This window comes from Urocampus carinirostris, chromosome 4 (genome assembly GCF_059441175.1).
Source record: "Urocampus carinirostris isolate Australia breed hairy pipefish chromosome 4, RoL_Ucar_1.0, whole genome shotgun sequence".
Taxonomy (NCBI): Eukaryota; Metazoa; Chordata; class Actinopteri; order Syngnathiformes; family Syngnathidae; genus Urocampus; species Urocampus carinirostris.
The window spans coordinates 16141023-16160528 of NC_142352.1; the positions used below are offsets into that span (position 1 = coordinate 16141023).

Consider the following 19506-nt stretch of genomic DNA (forward strand, 5'->3'; position numbering starts at 1 on the left):
AATTTTCGGTTGATTTTTCGTGCTGTGTTCAAATATATTAAAAGGGACAGTGTGTATTATTAAGCATCGCCATATGGTTAAAATGAACAACCTTCATCTATGAAACAAAACAATATTGACTGTAATACTCAGGAAAATATAGAATAGAATAGAATAGAATAGAATAGAATAGAATAGAATAGAATAGAATAGAATAGAATAGAATAGAATAGAATAGAATAGAATAGAATAGAACAGGGGCAGCACGGCAGCGCAGTCGTTAGCGCGTGTGCGGCACAGTTCTAAGGTCTTGGAAACCTCCTGTGTGGGTTCAAATCCAGCTACCGGACTTACTGTGCGGAGTTTGTATGCTCTCCCCGTGCTTGCGTGGGTTACCTCCGGGCAATCCGGTTTCCTCCCACATTCCAAAAACATGCATTTCAGGTTAATTGGCCGGTCCAAATTGTCCCTAGGTGTGAATGAGCGAGCGTGTTGTCTGTCCCTGTGTGCCCTGCAATTGGCTGGCAACCAGTTCGGGGTGTCCCCTGCCCACTGCCCGATGATAGCCGTTATTAAAGGCTAGGGTTGCCGGAAACCAGGCCTAACACAAGAAAAATATTTGTGTTTCTTTAACGCAATGATATTCATTTTAGATAGTATTCCCTTTTTTCCCGGCTTTGATGACTTATAGTGTTTTTTTAAGTATTTACCTTTGATTTTTAAACTTATTGGAAGGCGGTTGGCTGAAGGTTTGTTTTCCTGACTTGACATTTGCGTAGGTGTGCATATACTGACATCTAGTGGTCAATATTAATAATGCACTGTGCAGATAAAAATAGCCTCATTAACTGAGTAACACCTCAAATAAGGGTTGTTTTTCTGTCCAATGCATTTTTAATTATGCTTGATGATATAAAATATACATGTAACTATACTTTACAGTGCTCTGTTGTGTGTATGTAAGTTGAATTTGTTGCAGTTGAGGCGCTTAGAATACTATACATCACTGTAAAGTGGGTAGTATTCTATAGCTTGTAAAACAAATTAAAAAGGAATATTAAATATATTTTTTATCATAATGATAATATTAGTATTTTTAAAAGGCGACGCTTCATTGAAAAGTGACAATATTTTGACATCTTTGACACGCCGTCTTGTCGCACATTAGTGACGTCAGTGACGTTCAGGCTATTCGACGTAGTGGTTGTTGTTGATATTAATAACGGAGCTTCTAAGCATAGCAAAAACATTTTTTTTGTAGCGGTGGTTTCATATTTTTATATTTTGTGTCATATTTCCGTTCACTAAGACAACAATGTCCACTTTAGTGGAGTCTCTGGCCAATGAGGGCTGGTGAGTTGCATGCTAGCTTAGCATCGCTTCACATATCGAAGTTCTTCAATTTATCGATAGTGAATTAACGCGATCAATATTCGTTTCCATCGCAAAGTTATATTGAGGGTGTGTAAATCAATGGTGACTAGCCATTATGAGGTACAGTTTAGCTACTGAAATATGAGTAGGGCTTCCAATTTGAAATGCATTTCAAATATAACAACCGATCGTGTTTTTACCGGGTTGTTGTTGTTATTATTAGGGTTAAAGACTCTGTTAACCACTAAAATTTCTACCCTGTGTATGAAAACAGAATCATTTTCATTTATATATTCATTGACTCATTTTAAAAATAATTATGGAAAACGTGTCCTGTTATGGTTCATAACCTTTAGTAGTTAACAATAACAAGCTACTTGTTACCACAGCCTAAATGTAGATCATAATTGTCATTCAGCACAAGTTAGAAACATTTAAAAGGTGACAAATTGTTTTACTCAAATCTTTTTTCCATGTATTTGTTTTTCAAAGGTACCTGACTGATGATGGCATTGCTGAATTGAAAGGATCTGCTGAAAACATCAAGCCGCAAGACATCATTCGCATTGCACTTGATGTGAGTTGTAGAAAATAATGTTTTTCTTATTTAAATTGATGTGGCTCTAGTGATGTATTTTTACACTTTGAATCTGTTAGGTTTCAAAATTCGTAATGATTACCAGTTAAGAAGACTTGCTTAAAAATGGGGCAAATGCTGAAACAAATTCAGTGTAATGGTTCAAACTCAGGGCAGCACGGCGTCGCAGTGGTTAGCACGTGTGCGGCACAGTCCTGAGGTCATGAGATCGAACCTCCTGTGTGGAGTCTGCATGTTCTCACCGTGCTTGTGTGGGTTTCCTCCCACATTTCAAAAACATGTATGTTAGGTTAACTGGCCAGTCCAAATTGTCCCTAACTGTGAATATGCAGGCGAATTGTCCCTGTGTGCCCTGCGACTGGCTGGCAACCAGTTCAGGGTGTCCCCTGCCCACTACCCAAAGATAGCTGGGATGGGCTCCAGCATCCCCGCGACCCTACTGAGGATAGGCGGTGCTGATAATTGATGGATGGTTGGTTCAAGCCCACGTTTTTCAATATTTCTTGATTTATTTATTATTTGACCACAAGATGACACTGTTGTTGAATGCAAACGAAAACCAGTGCCGCCGCAAGCAACAACACGGCCGACAAATATGGCTGGGATTTTAGCAGGGATTCCCCAATGCAAAAGAAATAGAAATTTCCCAACCTAGGATTTTTTTTAAATAAAATGTAACATTAGTATTCAAATCCTTGTTTTGTACTTCTATTGAATCCAAGTTAGGAGGTTGAATCTCGGATTCAGGAGGAACAGTGTGGTTTTCGTCCCGGCCGTGGAACACTGGACCAGCTCTACACACTCTGCACGGTGCTTGAGGGTGCATGGGAGTTTGACTATCCGATCTACATGTGTTTTGTGGACTTGTAGCCGGCATTCGACCGTGTTCCTCGGGAGGCCCTGTGGGGCGTGCTTCAGGAGTATGGGGTACCGCGCAGTCTTATCCGGGCTGTGCGGTCCCTGTATGCCCGGTGCCAGAGTTTGGTCCGCTTTACCGGCAGTAAGTCGGATTCGTTCCCGGTGAGGGTTGGACTGCGCCAGGGCTGCCCTTTGTCACCGATTCTGTTCATAACTTTTATGGACAGAATTTTTAGGCGCAGCCTTGGTGGGGATGGAGTCCGTTTTGGGCGCCTCAGCATAGCGTCACTGCTTTTTGCAGATGACGTGGTGCTGTTGGCTTCCTCAGGCCGCGACCTTCAGATCTCGCTGGAGCGATTCGCAGCCGAATGTGAAGCGGCCGGGATGAGGATCAGCACCTCTAAGTCCGAGACCATGGTACTCAGCAGGAAAAGGGTGGCATGCCCCCTCCAGGTTGGGGATGAGATCTTGCCCCAAGTGGGGGAGTTCAAGTATCTCGGGGTCTTGGTCACGGGTGAGGGTAGGATGGAACGGGAGATCGACAGACGGGTCGGTGCAGCGTCTGCCGTCATTCGAACCCTGTACCGGTCCGTTGTGGTGAAGAAGGAGCTGAGCCGAAAGGCAAAGCTCTCGATCTACCGGTCGATCTACATTCCTACCCTCACCTATGGTCATGAACTGTGGGTTATGACCGAAAGAACACGATCCCGGATACAAGTGGCTGAAATGAGTTTTCTCTGCAAGGTGTCTGGGTTTTTCCTTAGAGCTAAGGTGAGAAGCTCAGTCATCCGGGAGGGACTCTGTGTAGAGCCACTGCTCCGCATTGAAAGGAGCCAGTTGAGGTGACTCAGGCATCTGATAAGGATGCCTCCTAGACGCCTTCCCCGCGAGGTGTTTCGGGCATGTCCCACCGGCAGGAGGCCCTGGGAGCGACTCAGGACACGCTGAAGAGACAATGTCTCTAGGCTGGCCTGGGAACGCCTCGGGATTACGTCGGATGAGTTGGAGGAGGTGGCTGATGATAGGGACGTCTGGCCTTCCCTTTTAAGGCTGCTGCCCCCGCGACCCGACCCCGGATAAGCGGAAGATAATGGATGGATATATTTTTTGTGTGTGTGTGCGCGCGCGCGCACATTCAAATTACATCAAAACAAAATATCAAAAATATGCAAGTATTTGGAAACATTTTTATCGGTTGCCATGGTAAAAGCTAGCGATACATGGAATTACAGCTGTTGTGTGAATTTATTAAATTTTGCTTAGTATAAAAGAATCATCCTTCTTTTCACTTTGGACATAACACAGCGATATATAACATATCATTAAAATTTATGATAAAAAGGATTGTTGAGATCTTTTTTTTTTCCAGACTTCATTTTCATCATTTTTTCTTTTGCAGACGGATCTTAGACCAATTGGAAAACAAATTCTGCCTCCTGATATAAACAGTGGAAGGGTAGAAAAGGTGAGTCGCAATTCGTTTTTTTTCCTGTCTTGTATTTCTTTTATATTGCGTTAGATGGCGCTAGCACACCGACAAACATGGGAGGTAAGTCCACTTTATACTGTGCCTTACTAACAAGTGGGGTTGGTAAAACCCCTCAAAAATGTTGTTAGTCAAGTGAATCAACATAATATTTTAATTTCTCCACCAACACGTTATTCAATGTTGATATGAGTAAAATTGAATGCAAATCCTCCATAATGCACTTTTGTCCTTACACTTTTCTTTCTTTTTTTGCATGTCTGAATTTGCCTTCTTTGAAAGTCTGTTTAGTTTGAATTCTGAAAGTAAAAAGACTGAAATAAATTGTCTCGAAATGCAATGTTATTACTAAGTCAAACAAATATACAATACAACCCCAGAATTCTGTGGTTCCTATCACAAGTTGATATTGTAGTATGGCGGGAGGCATAAATTAATAAGCTAATGCGTTCCAAACCCAGGTACCTCCTTGTCTACACATTAAAACAATAAAAATAGTATATATTAAGTATGACTTATGTGTAAGATGCAAGCATATGAATAAATAATACTATAAGTAAATGTACATGGAAAGGAAAAAATGCAATCATATTTACTTTTGGTGTGACATGACCTAAGGTGGTACAAGGGAGTTTGTGGGTGGAGGGAGGAGACGGAAATTAAGACTGAGACTTCTACTTGCAGCTATTTTTATGCCCTTATAAGATTGTTTTCACTTTGATTGCTTACTCGTTTTAAAATTGTCCCGATCAGTGATTATTTACGGCCACAGCAAGAGTAATGATGCGTGTGCCTCCTTCATATTTTCTGCATGGCTAACTCCTTATCGGTGTGTGTGTGTGTGTGTGTGTGTGAATGGGTAAGTATGAAGCACATTGTAAAGTGCTTTAAGAGGTCTTCATTGACTTGAAAAGTGCTATATAAATGCAGAACATTTACATTTTTTATAACCATCGGCTTTGTTTACATGGTTATTCATAGTCTTACCGCGCCCTTTAGCATCACTGCACATCTTGAGACTCGTCGCTAAACAAATCGAAGTTTGTTACATGGGTTTCAACTAAATAAACAGAATGAAAAGGACCATTCTGCAAAAGACTTCAGCTAAGGGCATTTAGACATCTTCCTGATTCTGTAAAGTAAACCAAAAGCAGACCAACATTTTTTATGACATTGACGAATAACAGACAGACATGTTAGAGATGTTATTCGCACAGTCATACGCTCAAACACCACAAAATTGTCAAATTCTTACATTTTCGGGCACGTGTAATAATTTATTTTATGTCGTACGGTTCAGAATATGCTGTGACGAGGGGCTGAATTTTCCGCATTACTATGTGAGAGCATATTACGCTAGGACGCAGTAACCTGTCGGGTCCATTGTATATTTATAATCTTTTCAAAAGTTTTCATTTTGTAAGATTTTGGGTACACAAAAACATTTGTTAATGAGGTGGTATGGTTGGGGAAATGCTCTTAACAAGACCAAAAACAAGTTTGTATTCCGTACCATACTGTAAAAACATAGTAAGCTATGGACGCCATAGTCCGGTTGCCTCCTTTACTTTTATAGACATTAGGATAGTTTTAATTTTTGTGAAATTTGGTGCTCATGAAAGATTTTGATATGCCCTATGGGGCCGAAAAAACATTGTGCTCCATCGTGAAAGCATTGTAAGCTAAGGACGCCGCAACCCGTTGGTTCACTGTATTTTTATAGTCTTCTCAACCGTATGAATTTTGTAGGTTCTTGAGTACGTAAAATAGTTTGCTATTAATGTCGCCTGGTGGGGAAAATGTCGGAACAAGGGGCTTAAAAACACCATATTCGACATAATAACGTGGAAATATCATGAACTAGAGACATTATAACCTAGTGGTTTACTGTATATTTAAAGTCTTTTCAACAGTTTGATTTTTATAATTTTTGGGGGGCATGTGAAAAAAAAACCAAGAGGCTGAAAAAACATCATATTCCACATTGTAATTTGAAAACGTCGTAATTTAGGAATGCCTTATGGTGGGGGTAAACTGTATATTTGTAGTCTTTTCAGCAGTTTGAATTTTGGATTTATATTGGGGGGATGCAAATTAATTTATTGTTTTACGGTGGTAATATCCTTTAACAAGGGCCGAATAATATTGTATTCTACATCGTAATGTGAAAATATCTCAAACTGCAGATGCTTAGCCCAGGGGTATACCTTATATTCATAGTCATTTTAACCATTTGATTATTTGTGTGAACAAATAATTGGTTGCCCATGTCATACGGTGAGGAATAAGCTTAAACAAGTGGCTGAAAAAAATCATACTGCTCAGTATAACTTGAAAACATTGTGAGCTTGAGACGCCATAGCCCGGGGATTACAGTATATTTTTGAGAATTTTGTATGTTTTTGGGAATGCGTTTATTTGTTGTTGATGTCGTATGGTGAGGAATATAATAATCAATTGGTTTACTGTATGTTTATGGTCTTTTATATGTATAATTGATTTTAAGCATGCAAAATAATTTCTTGTTGATGTTGGTGGGTGGGGAAATTGTCGCAACTGGTGGCCGAAAAAAACAGCGAAAAGTGAAAAACTGAAAATATTAGGGACGCCATAACCAAAGTTGTACTGTATATTTGCAGTATTTTCAACAGAATAAGCGATTGACCAGCCTTTTTTCTTCCACCGTTTTACCAACGTCTTATCTTCCCACGACCAGCTGGAGGGTCCATGTGTTCTCCAGCTGCAGAAGTTGAGGAATATCTCGGCGCCGAAAGACACAGAGTCCCAGGGAGGCCTCCGAATGCTTCGCCTGCAAATGACAGATGGCCACACCACCTGCACCGGATTGGAGTTTAAACACCTCAACAAAATTAGGTGCTCGCCTCTTGGATTTTACTACTGTAGTTTCCACACTAAAAGGCGCACCAGATTATAAGGCCCCCCTGATTCCTGTCACAATGTTTTGTGATTTTGGTTAACTGATCGTTCATTGCACAAATGCAGTAGTAAACTTTGTGTGGTATCGCACCAAAATAAATACTGTATGCATTTCTAATTTTGACAAATAAGAAACGACTATTTTTGACTACAGTTCAACCAAAGTCCAATTTTTCTGGTACACGTAAAATATGTGCGGAACTCACGTCACTTTATTCAGTTTTGATATGAGAAGAATTAAATGCAAGTGGGGGTGCGGGATATTACAACCAAAACCAATTTTAAATATTCCACATGCTAGGATTGTCATGCCCTGAGAATATTTCCTTGGTTTAATCACATCATTATTCCTAATAATTGGCCCAATCGAGGATTATTTACGGACATATTTTGAAGTGAAGATAACGATTCATTCACCTTCCTGGTATTCCTAGATAATTGCAAGCTTTGACTATTTTCGACTCCAGTTTCAATAAAAGTCAATTTTTTCCGGTACATGTAAAAATATGCCAATACTTCATAACCTTCTCATCTCAGGAGCACACGCACGGGTTTCCACGTTATCTGCAATTTCCATGTGGCGTGCGCGGATCTAACAATTCCCCGCCTGAATGATTTCTTTGGCCGAGCAATGGTGGCCCTGGTGACTGCTGCCATGGCGACCAGACAGGTGGAGTGGCTTGGATGCAAGCATTGACTTTGGTGGCTAAAAAGACAAGAGCAGGATTAATCCTGTTCTTCATGTGAGTGGATAAAATTGCGAGTGACTCTTTTTTTAATGTTAGGAGAACCTACCGCATAATTACGTAATAGGTGAAAGCGAATCGGGGAAAATCAGACACCAAAAGATGCTTTTACTGTTCATTTGTTTAGCGCGGAGCAGTTTTTAAAACAACAGTAGTGATTTTGTTATCTTAAAAACTGTGTAGCGAACCAGCAGCTGAGGGGTTAGTGCGTCCACGGCGCACTTCTGAGGTCATGGGTTCAAATTTAGCTACCAGCCTTCCAGTGAGGAGTTTGCATGTTCTCCCAATGCTTGTGTGGGACACCTCCAGGCACTCAAGTTTCATCCCATATCCCCAAAACATTCATGTCAGGTTGATTGACCAATCCATATTGTACTTAGGTGTGAATAAGTGATGGAGTTGTATGTCTCTGTGTGCCCTGGGTCTGGCGGGCAACCAATTCAGGATGTCCCCTGCCCACCACTAGTTTTCTAGTGGATGGGCTCCAGCACCCCCACGGCCCTACTGAGGATAAGCAGTGCAGATAATGAGTAGTGATTGTTTTTTTTGTACTTGTTTTTTTTTATTTATTTTTTTTTTAATGCGTTTTCTTTAAACCACCGACTGCAAACATTTTTTAAAGAAAAGTAGTTTCTGACAATTCTTAAAAATAATATAATTCTTAGGATGATTTGTATTTGACTAAAACAGTTAGTAATTATTTTTTCAACTTTTCAAATTAAATGATAAGTAAATTTGTTGGTTTGGAGAGGGATGGGCGCCACCTGGCTGTACTTACCCAAGTCACACCACAGGAAATGGTGCCCCTACAACCCGTGTGGTTAAGGGAACCAGCCACCCATAAGTGATTTTTGCGCTCTTACATGTCATTTGCTTTCCTCTCAGCCTCAATACTCCCCCCGGCACCAAAATGAAGCTCCTGGGTACTATCCCGGTTCGAAATGGCTTTTTGCTCCTCGACGACTCCAAAATTGCTGTTCTCGGTGGCGAGGTGGAACACATGGTGGAGAAATGGGAACTTCAACGTGTAAGCGCGGATTTCAATCATGTCTGAAATCAAACCACGATATAATTTGAGATAATTTGATTACTGTATTATCTCCTCTGTAGAGTCTGGCCAAACACAACAGGTACAACATCGGAGCAGAAGGTGGCCCACCTCCTTTTTTGCCATTCGGCCAGGTTAGGTCAATTCTAGTCGGTAACTTAAATGTAGAAAATCAACCATTATCGACAGAAATCAGGAATTTCAGTACAGTAATCCCTTTTCCCTGTTTCGGGTTTCACATTTTTTTTGTTTTTGTTGTGCTATTGCTTGTTTTATTTTATTTATTTCATTGTTTCCTTATCTGGGGGCAGGCTCACACTGGTAGGTTGTGGCTCAATGGCTGAAAATCCTTAGGCATTCTGCAGCCAATCCTTACATGGTTTATCTGTGCCTTACCGTAATCATATATTTTTTTTTTCTATTCCTATTTATTTTGTTTCCATTGTAAATCAACCATTGCGCGTTGGGTGGGAATAAATGAGGGGATTCGATTGTATTATTGCACACAGAATTTTTTTATAAAGCACTTTGAGTGGCAAAAAGTACTTTTAAAAATATAATTTATTTAAAGATACTTTCCATCGCCAACAAAAGTCAGACTTCTCGGTAAATTTGCTCTGGGGTCACATTCGGCTCTTTAGCATTCCCATGTGGCTCCCTGGCGCTTTAAAAATGTTTGATAATGGAAAAATAGTCAAGTCATGTTTATTTTTATAGCCCTTAAGGCAGAACAGGAAGGTACATGCAGTCTTTCGTGACATCCACATGAAGGCGGCAAAAGTATCATGTAAAGTCAAGTGGACTGGGTCTTTAATCCATATAGTTGTGCAATAAAACGGACAGATTATTTTTTAAAATATAATATGACAGTACAGAAGTTATTTATAAAATAACAAAAAACAAACCTTTCATGAAGTATAGTACTTCTATTTGTTAAACAAATACTTGAGTCGGACAAATTGGTTTGTTTTTGAGTAATAAATGGATAAATAAAGGATTCCACTTCGCGGATTTTGACTTTCACGTGACGTTTTTGGAACACGAACCCGCAGAAAACGAGGGATTACTGTATGTTTTTGTAAATTTGAGCTGAAGTCGTTTTGTTTCATAATCATTATTTGACGATTCGATTCTACAGAAGGATCCAAAGAAGGAGGAGATTAACAGTGAAGCACTCGACAAGAGAAAAACTCTTCAGGCTGTCACCAAAATGAATGATGAGAATGACGAGTTCGTGAAGCAGAGGACGGCAGCTATCGCCGAGGTGGCCAAGAATAAAGAGGTTGGCAAATGAAAGAATGTTTACAATGAAAAACGTGCAAATATGCCCCAAAATGGAGTCTTTATATACAATATAAGCACAGTAAACACCCAGGATACGACATGAATACGGTCTGAGGTAAGGACCGCGAGGTGAAATAGTCGTATAACGGGGATAGAAACCTATGGTAGTTTGTTAATGCATAATGAACCCCAGGTACCACTGATAAAACATTAAAATAACAAAATACCATGTAATAAGTGCTTCTTATAAACCTTTAGATTGTTTAATGACATAAGAAAAAAAAAATACATGTAAAGGAAAAATAAAAATTATATTTACATTTGCTGTGATGTGACTTGAGCCAGTTTAGTGGAGTGTCTGGTGGATGCCGGTAGAGGAGACAGATTTAAAATGAGACTAATCTTAAAACGTCAACTTTTTAGAATAGCTAACAACAAAACGGACACTCAGAGATACACATGCAATAAAAAACAAAATTATTGTCTTGCCTTAGTAAGATTTCCTTGCTCTATTTTCTTCCTTATTCTTAATAATTATCCCGTTACCTGATTAATTACGCTCATATTCCTGAGAGAGGGTAATGATTCTTTCTCCTTTGTATTTCTCATGTTTTTGCTTTTCCCTTCAGGATCACTAAAAGCCTTTTGGCCCATAGCGGATATATACAGTTCAAAAATACTCGATTATATCACACTAACTTGCAAATTTGTATATTTATATATAATTAACAATACATGTAAATGTAAAAACAAAACAAAAACAATTATTTCCCTTTGTTGTGACTTGACTTAAGATGGTGGAATAGTAAATTCAGAGCGGACGAGGGGCAACAAATTACAACTGAAACTGATCTTGAAACTTCAATTTTTAGATTTGTATTACAAGAGATTAGACGAGGCACTCAGAGATATTCCTGTAAAAAAATAAGTCAAAAAAAAATTATCATGTTGTCCCAGTGAGATTTTGTTGTTTTAATAACTTCCTTCTTCTTAATAACATCAGGCTTCTGGTTAATCATGGCCATACTCCTTAGAGAGGGTAAATATTGCCTTCTACTTTTTGGTATTCCTTGATAATCCCTTCGTGTCCACGGTTATTATAATTTTGCTTCTCCCTTTAGTATCACTGCAAGGCTTGGGGCTCATAGCTAATAAAGTACAAAAATACAGTATTGTATCTAGAGTTGCAACTAACAATTATTTTAATAATCGATTCATCTGGCGATTATTCTTTTTTTTTTTCCAATTAATCGGATTAAAAAAATAATAACATTCATTTTTTCTTTATTCAAATATTAAAATTTTCTACAATATTAAACGAAAAAAAATCAGTGATTGTCAAAAAACAGACAAAATACATCAAATTATATGTCATACACCTGCAAATGTATACATTTTTTTATATAAAGTGCAAAAAAGGCTTCTAATTTGCTTAAGAGGCAGGAGGTTTTGGAACAAAAACATCATTGCAAATCTGAAAACCCAGTAACACGCATCAACATCAAGTGTAGGTCAAAAAACTTTGATGGTACACAATACAAATGTATTAGTCTTTTAAAAATTGGTAAATTTTGTTGTTTAAAGGGACATGAGATTTTGGAACAAGAAATAAATGCATATGCGAAAACTCTGTAACATGATTTTTAACATTAACAAGCAAAAAGTAAGCACTATCACCTTTGCTCACTAACTCACTCACCCTTCCTTTTTGAGAAATTTGCATTACAATGCAAACATTGGAGAATGTCAAAGTGGATCATGTTGAGGAGGCTCACAGTGATGACAGCTGCTTGTTGTGGCGTGCATGTCTCTTTCTGATCATGAAGCTTGTTATTGTTTGCTGTTTTCTAATGAGATAAGAACGTGTATAGTATGAGTATTGTTACGGCACAATTTTCAAGGACACAATTATTACTCAGACTTTGCCTGAAAAGTAACACTTGCTTAATCTTAAACGTATTGATACAATTGTGTGCAAGTTCAGCATTTTTATAAAGCACAATTAAATAATTAAGATGATAAAGATAACGAGTGGCCACTTAAAAGCTTCGGCTTCAGCCTACTCCCTTTGGGCACATGTTTATGTATTGTATTGTTCTGCTGTTTTTCATCCCGTGTGTTGTGTGCAATTAATTTGTCGTGAAGAGGGGCCGAAAAAACATCCCACACCGTAAAGTTAAAACGTCGTAAGGCGGGACGCTTTGTCCTAGGGGTCTGAGGTTTCTGTCTGGTAAATTGCTTTGTTTTTGTCTCATTTATTCCTGATCCTTTGTTTTTTCTCATTCCTTTGTCAGGGCACTCGTGTTTTTGGCGGGGGAGAAAATGCAGGAAGTAATTTATCCGCCACAACAGCCCGAAGCCGTGACAAGCACAGACGGGAGGACAGGCTTGATCGACACGAAAGCAAGCAAGACGGAAATTACCGAGACTTGGTAAGAGGAGTTGTCATTTTTCTGTATCGAAATAAGGACCCCATAGCTCATCGAAACAATATTTTTGTCATGTTTTTTGTGGCGTGCGCAGGTGGACGAGAGCGCCCTGAGAAACATCATCGATATGGGCTTTAACAAGGAAGCGGCCCGCCAAGCTTTGTTGGATAATAACAACAATCTGGAGATGGCACTTAACAAGCTGCTGACGGGATCTTCTGCCAGCCGACCCAATACTGTGGTCGCAGACAAGCCACAGCCCAGAGGTTGGTGTACAACCCTCTACTTTTTTTCTCAATTTTAACTAACATACCGACACAGTCCAAATTATTAAAATTGGATGATTTAATAACATTTTTCACTTCACAAGTGTTATTTAAGGTCAACAAAAACATAGTGCCAGAAAACATACAAAAAATATTCACTCGGAAAGAGGGAAATTATAACTTGAGGGGCTGTGGTGAATTCAAAATCCCAAAGGTGAGAACCACCAGGAAAAGTATGTGTGTGTCTGTGTGTGGAGTCAGACTTTGGAATAATTTGCAAAATGAGACCAAACAATGTCCAACTATCCGTGTGTTCAAATTTAAATACAATAAAGCATTACTGGCGAAATACAGGGATGAAGAAAATGGGATATGAGGGAGATTGGAAATACTGGATTTCAAACTATGGTTAACTTGTTGTTATTGTTGCTATTATTATATCAGAACTGTTATTATAAGTATTGTGTTTATTTTTATTATCACTGGTGCCGCTGTGACATGCGCATTATGACGTTGAGGGATGGGTATTGCGAAGATTAGTGTATAAAATATGTGATTATTGTAACTATTATAATTATTGATATCTGACTTATGTAATAAGTATATCCATGAGATTTTGTTGTATTGGACACAAGAGGAGCTATCTATAAAATGTATTTAATAGGGCAGTTAAAGGGGTAGGAAAAATAAGCATCTGCTTCTGACTACCCCTTTTCGAACATGTTATGTGACATTATTCTGTTGTTGACTCATTGTTTTTGTCCTGTTTTTATTTTTATGTTCGAAATAAAAGTTTTACTCGTTCACGAACACATTGAGTTGAGTTCATTTTAATGGCTGTTTGAGCCTGTGTCTTAAAATACGGTGCTACTTGTACAAAAAAAGAACCTGGGCTTCTTCTCTGAATTAGCCCGGAATCTACGGTAAATGGAATTAAGGCACATGTTTTATTTTGACCCCATTCAGGCAGAGGAAGGGGACGGGGTCGGTTCAAGAATGAAGAAGATGGGGAAGCTGGAGGGAGGCCATCCGGACCAAGTACTCTTTTTGACTTCCTGGAATCCAAGATGGGGGGTTTCTCCATTGATGGTGGGTCATCAGGGTTCCTGTGGATTTTGATTGCCATTAAAATGTCTTAAATCCAATTTTCCGAATGTCTTAATAATGTGAATACATTTACGAGATTTATATTTATTTGAAGTAAGTAATTTAGTAACATTTATCAATTCCATCCATCCATTATCTGCACCACGTATCCTCAGTAGGGTCGCGGGTGTGCTAGAGCCCATCCCAGCTACCTTCGGGCAGTGGTTATTTTGCATAGTTTAATATACGTTTTCTATCCTTATTTTACAAAATGCAATTCTTAAATAATCTTAATATGAGAACAAAAGTAAATGTTCACTTGTTAAAAAAAACATATGCCAATGTTGCATTACACCTTCAATTCAAGACAGAAATATTCTACTATGTATTATGACATGTTTTCCTTAATTTTATTCCTGGACTTTTTACAGTGCAAACGTCACTTAAAACGTTTTTTGCTCTCCATAAAAATAAAACAATTATTTTTACTAGGTTTAGTTATTTTGGTGTCCATTTTCATGTCAAACAAAAAAGGGACTAATCAAAACCCTTGCATCCATCAATTTATTCAATTGAGTTCCTTTTTGTCACATGAAAGCAATAATATATTGCTTGTCCAACATTTGACCATTTTGTTTTAATAGTTAAGCTTATCCAATATTACATCTAAGCTTGCTTATCATTGCATCTTCTTTTAAAAAGGACTTTGATTCACGCAACGAACGCAGTGCAGTTTTTTTTTGTCTACTTTGGATAACTCCTTTCTTTGTTTTCAGAGCCAAATAGCCAGCCCCCCCAGAGACACGAAAATAATGATTGGCACAGCTCAGACTTTTACTCCAAAGAATCCTCTCGAGGAAAATTCCCCTCACATGGCGACCATCGACAAAAAAAGACCGAGCGGCCGCCCCGCTTCCACAGGGAAACTGATTTCCCCAAACCGGGACAGGAGCCCCCCTCGAACACTATACCCTCAGCTGAGTCGTGGAAGAGTCAGGACCGGTCTTCACGATTAGCAGTGGATAGACAACAAAGTATCAGAAAAGAAACAGAAGAGCACATGACGCCACGTTCCAAGGAAACTCCACAAATGGAGTCGGCCGGATCATTTACATCCCGGTCCCGCGGTGATGACGGGAGTATGGCCGGCCAGTTTCCCAAAAAAACGGGAAAAGACGTTGCTACCTCATTCAAACCAGCACCTCCTCCAGGAAATGATATCGTCTCCAACCTGAACTTCAGAAGAAAAGGCAAAAACGACCGACCCGACCACATGATGCGGCAAAAAGACAATGTTCCACAAAAAGGAGGAAGCTTCCGATCGTCTTGTGATGTCGAATCGTTGCAGCCCTGTCAATTCTTCACCAATTACCAAAACGGAGACTCAATACCGATTAGAACTGGGCCGATCAAGCAGAACCATACAGCCGGTCCTCCTTACAGGGACCAGCCCCCGAAGCGGAATATGCATAATAATGGAGTACCCAAAAGAAAGTTCGGGTTTGGTAGGGGTCAAGGTCCGAGAGGGCCGGGGAAAAACGAAGACCAGTTCTGGAAACCTGGAGATCAGTGCCTTGCTTTGTACTGGGAGGACAGTAAGGTAAGTATCGAGCAGGGCAGTTATTAAAATTTCAAATAGTTTACATGATAATATTTTATATATGTTAAATACAGTAGAACCCTGGGACACAATATTAATCCTTTCTGGCTCCCATAGTGAAATTACCGCATAGAAACCCATGATAATTAACAAATGCCTTCTGATCCGCAGATATAAACATTTAAATAACTAAATAGTACCTATTAATTACTAATGATTATGTGTAATATTTGTACTTATAATTAAATAAGATGAATTAATGTAAAGGAAAACGGACATTCTGTTTACCTTCTGCGTGATGTGACCTTAGCTAGTACAGTGGTGTAACGGGTCACTGCAAAAGGGGGATCCGCAGATTAAAAATGTGTCATGCTCATAGATACATTTGTTGCCTCAATCACCTTATTTTTATTAAATCGTCCTGATCATCAATCGGTTACATCAATGCAACAATAGATTATTGTGCCTTATTCGTATTGATTGATAACCATCGAAACAAAGCTTGCGATTGTCATGTTTTTGCCTCTCCCTTTAGAATGACTGCAAGCCTCAGACTCTAAGTGAATACAAAGAGTACAGAAAATACAGTATTAGCTCGCTGACTAGCAAAGTCGGCACCTTTAGATTTTAAACTGAATAAAGACGAACGCATTGTAGAGGGAAGTTGAGCTAATAGCATATCGACATCTTCATGATGCCTTGATGTAAACCAATAGCAGTTCAGCATTTTATATGATGTTAACCAATGGCAGACAGGCCTCCTAGAGGCGTGACTTGTCATCCACATTAACACCGCAAAGTTCGAATTTTATGTTTTTGGGCTCGCAACATGATTTGTTGTCGATGTTGTATAGTGGGGTATATGCTGTAAAGTGGGGCAGAAAAAAAACACGTTTTCACCATATCCCGGGGGTTTTCTGGTTTTAGTTGAATAAATAATAGGTTGATTATTTGTAAGTAATAAATGATCAGTATCAGGGCTGCATGGTTAACCGAAAACTGATCTATATTGCAATGTGACGTAGTGCAATCGTGTAATCACAACACGCTGCGGTTTGAGCCTTGCGTGAGCAGACAGAAACCCTAACAAAGCATTCCCATAAGAGAGCACTGTTTTCTTAATAAAGCAAGTCATTATGTCTAGTCCCCATGTTTTCATTTTAAGGACCATTTTTGTGCTTTTTGATACAGCTTATATGGAAATCTGAACAAACTAAAATATCATTTTTCTACTGTTGGTACCAATTTAGAAAAATAACATTAAATAAAATATCATTCAAGCGGATTTTTTTTTTTTTTTTAACAACACAGTGGCATGTCATTTTGACCCGAGGCCGACAAAACGACACAGAAAATGAAATATTCCTATAAAAGCGAAAATCGCAATACTGGTCTGAAAAATCGCAATTAGGTTTTTTCCCAAAATCGTGCAGCCCTAATCAGTATGTTTTTTCGGTAACTTAAAAGACTGATTCTGTCTTACTTTCGATTTCTATTGCAATTGACGTTTGGCTTTGTCTCGACGTTGTGAAAAGTTCTACCACGCCAGAATAGATGCCGTGCATCCATCCGGCTCTACCGCCGTGGTCGTGTTTAGCGATTATGGAAACTGTGAAGAGGTCCTCCTACATAACCTCAAGCCCATGGTAAGGTAGAAAACTCTCATTTTCTTACGAATGAAATGAAAACCACATAGAAATGACAAGAGCATTAAATCGAACGATCCTTACATTTCAGGAAGAAGATGACGAGTACTACGACGATTCCTTGGAGTTTCGGCGCGGAGGAGATGGACAACCGAGGCGCTCCAGGCCAACGCAACAGTATTACCAACCGCCGAGGGCGAGGGATTGATGGCAAAGTGAATTCATGAGTGAACGCAAGCTCTTCTCTTCAGTTAGACTTTTTTTTCCTTACTGTAAATGTCAGTGTTTATAAAATGATCAACTAGAAGATTGGTCTGAATTGGATGTTTTGTATTTCTTTTAACTCATTGACTTCCAGCCTACACAAAGGAGAAATAGAGGGTTAAGTCGTCAATGGTACTGAATTAATAACTGATGTCTGATTGGGATTTTATTTCATATTTTAAAGAAAAAACATTTTCAAAACCCAGTCCTTGTTTGAAGTCGCATTGCTGAACAATGATGCAAAGACTGCCAGCCCAATGGATAGCCAGCCCTTCTATGAAAAATGGAGGGTTGACGTCTAAAGCTGTCAATGGCTCCAAATTACAAACTGATGGTTGTTGTTTTGGCAATCAATGAGTTATATTAGATTTTTTGCATTCAATTTTGTAATAAAAAAATAATATAACTCAATTCTTGTTTAAAATCACATGACTGAACAATGATGTATTGACGTTCAAAGCCGTCAATGGCACTAAATTTAAACCCTCCTTTGGCAGTGAAGGATGTTTTGTTTTTATTTTTCCACCCATACAATATGCAGTTCTTTATAAAAAATACATTTTAAGAACCCAATCCCTGTTTGAAATGGATGCATTGAATAAACAATAAAATCGTACCCGTTCGGAACAGTCTTTTGTGGTTTTAAGCTTTTAAAACTTGTATTTCCTAGCAAAATAGTAAAGTCATATTTATATTAAGCAAAGGGAATTTCTTACCTCATTGACAGTAACTCTTGGGCATATTAAGTATGTTTTTTTCTTGTTATAAGTTACTTAGTTCAATAAAAATAAATCCTTGAAATAAGATAAATCATCCTCTTTAAAAGCTGTGCTCATTTCAAAAATTAAATTTCTACTAAGATTAGAAAAAATACTTCTACCTTCTGGTAAATGAGCTAATTTTTCTTTTGTTAAGTACTGGGATGTTTTTTTTTTTCTTATTTTAGAAGAGAAACGAGAAAAGAATATACCGATTCTCAAAATCGGCAAAATGTTCTGCCAATGGGATTGGATTTGCTTTATTTTGTTGTGTAAACTGGAAAACTGAAAAAAATATCTTAATACAAGTGTAATTTTCTTACTATACGCCATTGTATGTATATTGTTTCTGTTTTATTTAAGAAACCAGAAAAATATACTTAAAATGATCAGTTCCTTCGACAAATGGGTAAATAATTTATTTTTTGAAGTGTTATCTCTAAAGTCTTCAACAGCGTTAGGACTTTTTAAAGTGCTTCCGATGGAAAATTGAACACTAGTCTTTAAATTATGCTCTGTACATCTTGTGGAGGTTTTTCAAAATTAAACCCTAACTATCCAGCCTGTTTGTTCCGTTATTGTTTGACAACATAGTCAAATTGTGTAATTTATTGTTTTCTTTTTGGGGTTTGCTTTTGGTTGGGCAAACAACATAATAAAAAAAAAGACTGAAGATCCTCTCAGTTGTGACTCAAATCAAGGGGGAAATTAAATCTGAAAGATATAAGGAAACAAGTCCATGCATGATTTTGTATAATACCAACAGAACCTTAAAATCACATCTTAAGCTAAGAGGGAGCCAATGCAGGTTAGCTAAAATTGGGGTAATGTGATCAAACTTTCTTGTCTTAGTTAAAAGCCTCACTGCAGCATTTTGTACCAGCTGAAGGCTCTTGATTTTGGACTCCGGTTCCTGAGAGACCAACCCATTTTTCCTACCGGTCTAGTAAGATTTTATGGTCCACGGTGTCAAAGGGCAGCACTAAGGTCCAGCAGCAGCAAGTGATGAAGCGCCGGAGTCCATTGCCAGTAGAAGATCATTGGCTACCTTAATCAGGGATGTCTCAGTAGAGTGGTTAACCCTGAATCCTGACTGCATTGATTCAAAAATTCAAAAAGATTTAAATGCCCAATGAAAATATTGTGC

At 38.6% G+C, this 19506-nt stretch overlaps 1 protein-coding gene across 2 annotated transcripts; it reads left to right on the forward strand.

The window, feature by feature from the left end:
- Nucleotides 1-1143: 1143 nt before the first annotated feature.
- Nucleotides 1144-17644, forward strand: tdrd3 (tudor domain containing 3). Of its 2 annotated transcripts, none has more exons than XM_088333766.1 (13): nt 1144-1332; nt 1846-1930; nt 4209-4274; nt 7012-7169; nt 8864-9005; nt 9089-9160; nt 10165-10308; nt 12605-12742; nt 12834-13005; nt 13972-14094; nt 14868-15691; nt 17227-17342; nt 17429-17644. In XM_088333766.1, exons 1-13 carry the CDS (start codon nt 1295-1297, stop codon nt 17562-17564), a joined length of 2214 nt encoding a protein of 737 aa, XP_088189892.1. In that variant the 5' UTR covers nt 1144-1294; the 3' UTR covers nt 17565-17644. The 2 variants fall into 2 exon arrangements, with proteins under 2 accessions (XP_088189892.1, XP_088189893.1); XM_088333767.1 differs by having other exon boundaries at nt 17227-17337.
- The last annotated feature ends 1862 nt before the right edge of the window (nt 17645-19506 follow it).

What these genes read in the sequence shown, in the direction of transcription:
- tdrd3 (XM_088333766.1), top strand. Translation starts at nt 1,295, where the DNA reads ATGTCCACTTTAGTGGAGTCTCTGGCCAATGAGGGCTG. An exon ending in AGAAATGGGAACTTCAACGT is followed by an intron (nt 9,006 to 9,088) that starts GTAAGCGCGGAT and finishes TCTCCTCTGTAG; the next exon opens with AGTCTGGCCAAACACAACAG. An exon ending in TGTACTGGGAGGACAGTAAG is followed by an intron (nt 15,692 to 17,226) that starts GTAAGTATCGAG and finishes CGTTGTGAAAAG; the next exon opens with TTCTACCACGCCAGAATAGA.